Below are 6,000 nucleotides of genomic sequence, written 5' to 3'. Positions count from 1 at the left end.
ATGTCTGATCAAATCAACCCTAGCCTATTTAAACCCATGGTGTGATATATGCTCAAAAAGTTTTAGACAGCTTTAGAGCCATGTTTTTTTCTAGAGATGTCAAATGTGTAATTAGAATTCAGTTCCTAACATGGTGATTAAAATTCAGCAGTTGTTTTATGCATAATATATGTAAAAAAGGAAGTGTCTTTTACAGAGTGGGAAAGGAGGTAGGTGGACTAATAAAATTTTGCAACTGAAGTTGCAATTCAAGAGTTTACAATTAGCACGCTCTCCAAATTAGTCGTGCAGATGCATTAAAGTTGTAGTGAAGAAGAAGCTCTTTGGAAACTGTTATGTTGAAATTACTTGTGGATTTGTGAGAAAAGCACTTCAGATAGTTATGTGTAGAGTTTATGTTGCTGGTTATAAATCCCATAGCACTGTTGTGCTAATTATTTAATCTCTGTAGTCTGAGCAAGGAGTTTTCCATTGATGTGTATGTTAGTGCTTACTTTTTGTATGGCTGTTCATTTAGAAATTTAATTCTTGGGGATTCACTGTTGCGATGCCTGCAGTGATGTCTGTGAAAAAAGCAGGAGTGGTATTGAAAGTGCCATTACTAATGCATATCATGCTCTTTCTTTTTCGATCTGCTTAGTTCCCTAATATCAGTTTGGGGCAATGTTCCCTGTGGACTGAGAATTTACCGGAGTTGAAAATATTTAGGAAACTATCTTCACTCATGTACAAAACTGAAGGTCTTAATGCAGATGCATAATTGCCCCTAGTCCTTCCATATCTTGTGATACAAAACACACTTACAGAAGGCCTAATTAGAGCTTACCCAGAGGCTCTTTCTCTTTCTATTGACTGCTTGGGTACCTCACAAAGATAATATATTTATGATATTTTGTTTTGTACATGTTGATATAATATGTATATATTTTGATATATTGTTTGTTGTCTGCGGTAAGGGGAAAGGGTGGTGGCTGCCGCAATTCTACCAAGGCGGAAGGACTTGACAGCATGTAACAAACTCCTTTATTGTTGTTCACCTCACTGTGAAGGATCAGAATAATTTCCATGTTTTGCAGGTACAGAATTTGAGGTTTGGTTTGCTCAGAGTTGTGGGGGAAGTCTGTCATATCTAGGAAACTCGTACATCTGTGTCATGCAGTTAAACTGCAAAGTGATCTTTCAGCCTCATTGTAAATGTGTAAGAAGGAGTGTTAAGAGAGAATACCAATATTTCATATCTGCCTTTAATAGCTGGAGAAAATAAACCATGGATTATTGGGCTACATTACCACGTTCTGCTGAATTGCTTCTGCTGAACTTGAAAAATATGAATATCAAATATTTGACATTTTTGGAGATAGAGTGCTAGATCTTCCACAAGTTACATTCTCATAATTCAAGCAAAGATGGAATCTGAGGCCTGCTTTGAGATAAGCATTTAATGAAAATCAGGGTCCACCGACTTTCCTGGGGCTTAGATTTCTCGTAGTCTATCCAAAGAAGTTGCAGGACAGCAGTAATTAAATTAGCTGTGCTTCTCAATAGTCTTTAATTTAAATAATGCTTAGACATAGGATATAGCTTTCCCCGTTAAACAGAGAAACTGCTTTTATTGACAGCTGAAATGATAAAGTACTATAATGTTGCAGAATTGAAAATAGAAAAACAGCATAGCTTAATGGATTTCCTTTATTTCAACTTAATGTATAACAAGTATTATTTAGAAAGTCTAAAAAATAACATAAATTTATATAAATAAAAAATAAGGCATTCAACTCAGCTAATCATTTGCTTTCTAATCACTTACATGAATCACTGTATATTACATTCCAAAGTATAATCTCAAATTATATTAACTCATAACAGTCATAGCAAAAATTGTCAGAATATTTAGTCTTTGACTAATTTCTTTGTGAAATTTACTTACCATCTTTAATTATTGAAATCATACAGGTCCATTCCAGGTCAAAGCTTGAAAATTCATTATCAGCTCTTGCCATACAGAATCCATCTCTATGTATCTTTTTTGTTTGCAAGTTAACTAAAAGCATTTGAATAAGCATTACAATTTAGGTAAAAGAATCTGTTGTAGGCATAGGTTTTAATTTTAATGTAATATAATTAAACAGCATCACAGGAATTCTGTTGTTTCTGTTCTGTTGACCTCATGGGTACTGTACAGTTGTTTGTTTTTTTTCTCTCCCACATTGATGCATTTGATTTTAATCCTTCTCTGTGTTTAGTAGCAATTATGACAGTGCAATTTAAAAGTATTCATTTATAGATTTAATACTTTTTACACTTAGCTGATAAGTTTGGCTCTCAAGGATGAATATCACAAGCATTTTAGCTACCATATAAATAAAATTAGTGGAGTTTCTTCATTGTATTCTCAAAATATTTGCTGTCTCGTGTTATACAGGTGGATTTTCCTGCTTTTGCCTGCACAGGAGTGTGACACCACTAGGGACCATTTGCATTTTCTTGTCCAACTCTCCACTATGTTGCTTTGAATTCTGATAATTTTTCTGTCAATAAGTGAAGTTTTAGATCTGTATTAAATAAGTGTGTCTTTAATAAAGCACTGCCATTAAAATTGTGGGGTTGAAATCAAGCATGGGATGTTCTAGGCACTGAAGTCCTTCTAAGAATAGAAAGTCAGTACATTTTTGTGGTTGCCCCTGACCATTAAAGTTGGAGGAAGGTTCTTTGAGAGAATTTCTAGCCAAGCCATATACAGGTAATCAGACACCACTCCTTTTCTTGCCACTGGGAGACTCCTGTTCAGATAGACAGAAAAGTAAAAATAACATTATTAAGAAAAAGAGGAGACCTGAGAACATGCATCACACAAAATATTAAGTAGAAAACTTCAGCTGTTCATATGCCACTCTGAATGTTCATAATTAGACTATATGATTGTTTTAATCTTATAAAGTACAAAGCTACCATCAAGTCTTAATCTTGCAAATTCTTTGTCACCTAGTTAATGCCATTAACATGACTATTTGTTGCAAGCATGAACTGCTTGTGAATACCTTTACCTTGAATAGATAAAGAAGTATTTTCATCAACAATGATTTTTTTTAAAGGATAAAAATACATTACATGCACATTTTTGCAGTCCATCAGTTTATTTCCTGATGTGTAGCTATTGTGAGATGTGAGTTTTGACATATGAGTCAATTTAAACATTACACATTCACCCCTATTTTGGAGACTGAATTAATGGGGCTAAAGAGCTTTATCTGTGCATCATAAATACTAAGTGATTTTTTGAGTATCTTTATGAAAAAAAAAATGATTCTATTTAGAAGTTGATCTAAAAATGACTTTTTTTGTTTTTATTGGTGACATTATCCTTTATGCAGTTAATCATCCTTATTCAGTTTCGTGTAGTTTCAAGTAGATCTTGGCAAATGATCTCCATTGATTATGTGCAAATCAAAAGAGTTCTTTCTACAACTTTGAGTTCTTAATATCTTGGGATGGAAGGGGGGAAGAAAGGAAAACAGGTACTTTGTGCAGGTGGGTAAGCAGGTGTAGCATTCAATGTGTAGAGTGGGATGTGAAGATTATGTTTTTGACACATTCATGAGTACAGCTTTGCTTTAAGCTATGAAGAAATATGAGGAGAGATTCATATTTAGTGTAGTCCCAGAGAATCATCAGTGCAGATTTAAGTCCTTTAAAATGTACTTTAAAAGGCTATTTTTGCCCTCAATGAGTTAGCACAAGTGTTTCTGTTGATCTAGTCTACAATCTCTATGCACATAATATTATTTTCTAAGTTAAAACCAAAACCACGCAACTCACAGGACAATGAGGTTAGCTGCCCTCGAATGTTCTTGTAAGAGTTCATTCAAACGGACTTGGCGGTAACTCTGTTTAAACCAAAACATGGGAGAAATAAAAAGATCGTTAGGTCAATGGTCTGCAGTCCTACCTATTGCCCAAAAGATTTTCTGCGTTGGCAGCACTGGAAGCCAAGTGTGTTCTGTGATCCAAAGTGACAGAGATGGCAAAATACAAGGCTGTCTAGGATGGGTTTCTTGGTTGGTATTGATGCCCAGGGGCCAGACTTCTTCACATCTGTTTATGGTTTCCTGGGGGTTGAGATTGTTCTTGTACTGGCACAGTACCATAGCCAGATCAGGCATAGTTTTTAGGTATTGGTTTGGCTATGTAGCATAGCTGTTTTGGAGCTGTGAAAAGACTTGTGATATTGTTTGCTGATGGTTAATACATTAATTCATCTATTTTTGCAGTGTTGAGCTGCCATGCCAGTAAGGCTAAACATCAGCATGTAAACGATGACCTTGCCACCCTATAAAAATTATTTTCTTCTCCAAAAGACCAGGGCTCTAGAGTAAGACTGTTAACTGCTTTATGTGTTGTGTATTTGTATGGATGGTTTTTGCATTGCATAAATGGCTATTATTTTGAGATTCAGCCAACCTTACTTTGGTCAGGTTCTCAAACTTTTTAACACATAACAAAAGTCATAGAGAATAAGAGGGTAGAGCAGGGACATTGCAGCATGGGAGACAGATGTATCTTCAGTGGTGTCATAAAATAACCTTTCTATTTCAGTAGAGAAGGTAAAAGGTAATTTTTTTTTTTTCTCCATTCAGACCTTAAATTTTCTTTCTCTATGGAAATTTCACTGTTCTTTTACCTGTGTTACGTAACTAAGAGTACTCGTAATTTAGAAAGTTATCTCACCAGAGTCATCCTGTAACATCACCCTTTATCTGTGGTGCTGCCAGGCTTTTTTCTCTTGAATTTTAAATGTGTTCTAATGTCCTCCATAAAATTTCCAGAACTGTCTTACTGATTAAGATAAGAGGCATGTCTTTCCAGGTGTGCAAGCTAAACATTTTGTTGCTATTATTTTACAGAGACTTGGCACTTTCATATTGCTGACTGCTTTAAACATAGAGGTGGGGTTTTTTTGGTTCTTTAGTTATGGACCTAGATGAGACCAAGCTTAACCATTGTGTATGTGTATGTGTATATATGTATTTTTCCTCCTCTTGTATCCTCATTGTTTGTGTACACAAGTGTGTATATTTGGGAGTATATTTCTGTTGTCTTTTTTATGGAGATTAAGGACTGACTCAGGTTTTGATGATTTATTCTGAGAGTGTTTTAAAAGTTTTCTGCCTGCAGCTGACTACCATCATTTTATGCTGGCTATCAAATCTATGAAAAGGGTAATACAGTGAGCAGTCAGTCTGCTTCCCAGCTGCTGCAGTCAGCAGTATAGTGTGTTATCTTAAATCGCCATTGATTTCAGCTTATGTTAATACGTCCAGCTGTGACCCTTGGCATCTCTGATCTCATACTCACAGTCCTTGCTTCACTGAGGAAGTTACCAGCATCATAAAGTGGAGACAACTAAACTCCAAATGCGCTCAGGTTAATCCAACAGGAACTGTAAAGAAGATTGCTGGATTCATTCCCTGAGAGTTGCAGCAGAACTTGTGTCTTAAGAATGCAACAGTTCTAGGTGATCTGTTAGCACTGGGCAGATGAAGCCTGTCAGTTCACTGCTAAAAAGATACATTCCAACAATATTCAAGAGCATCCCAGTCTCTAATTTACCTAGTGGATCAGTCAGCATCAGCCTTAAAATAGTTTCAAACTGGGGGAGAGTTCCTATGTCGTAGGCAGGTTTAGACAGCTCTGCCACTGAAGTAAGAATCCATGCTAAATTTTGCCTTTTGCACAAATTTCAGCAGCTAGCTGTAAGGACTGGATTCACCTCTAAATTTGCCAAAGTGGTGAATGTTTGGAACTGTTCTTAAGAGATTCAGGCACTTAACAGTGGAACCCCTTAATAAACCTCAGCAGATCTTATTAGCTTGGGCTTAGCACAGTTCTCTGGCTTCTGGCTTAGACGTGGCTTTCATCTGGCTGGCTTTGAATGTAGGCAGAGCTTAGCCTGGAAAATACTTTGTAAAGCATACCAAGGTCTTACACAGTGCTGAATAATGT

At 36.0% G+C, this 6,000-nt stretch overlaps 1 protein-coding gene across 4 annotated transcripts in view; it reads right to left on the bottom strand.

Moving 5' to 3' along the window:
* Positions 1–1,546: 1,546 nt before the first annotated feature.
* Positions 1,547–6,000, bottom strand: part of SLC12A1 (solute carrier family 12 member 1) — a 52,866-nt gene continuing 48,412 nt past the window's right edge. For 2 of the 4 annotated variants that reach the window (XM_082769338.1, XM_082769337.1), the window contains exons 27-28: positions 3,817–3,884; positions 1,547–2,780 (exon numbers count right to left, since the gene is read on the bottom strand). In XM_082769338.1, the coding sequence (XP_082625464.1) occupies positions 2,645–2,780; positions 3,817–3,884 (204 nt within the window). In that variant the 3' untranslated portion in view covers positions 1,547–2,644. The remainder of the gene's footprint in view (positions 2,781–3,816; positions 3,885–6,000) is intronic. The other 2 variants (XM_082769340.1, XM_082769339.1) reach the window with 1 other exon arrangement.

Source organism: Aythya marila (assembly GCF_965140915.1).
Source record: "Aythya marila genome assembly, chromosome: 11".
Classification (NCBI taxonomy): Eukaryota; Metazoa; Chordata; class Aves; order Anseriformes; family Anatidae; genus Aythya; species Aythya marila.
Note: the sequence above shows the minus strand (reverse complement) of the source record. Positions and strands in the feature narration are given on the sequence as shown.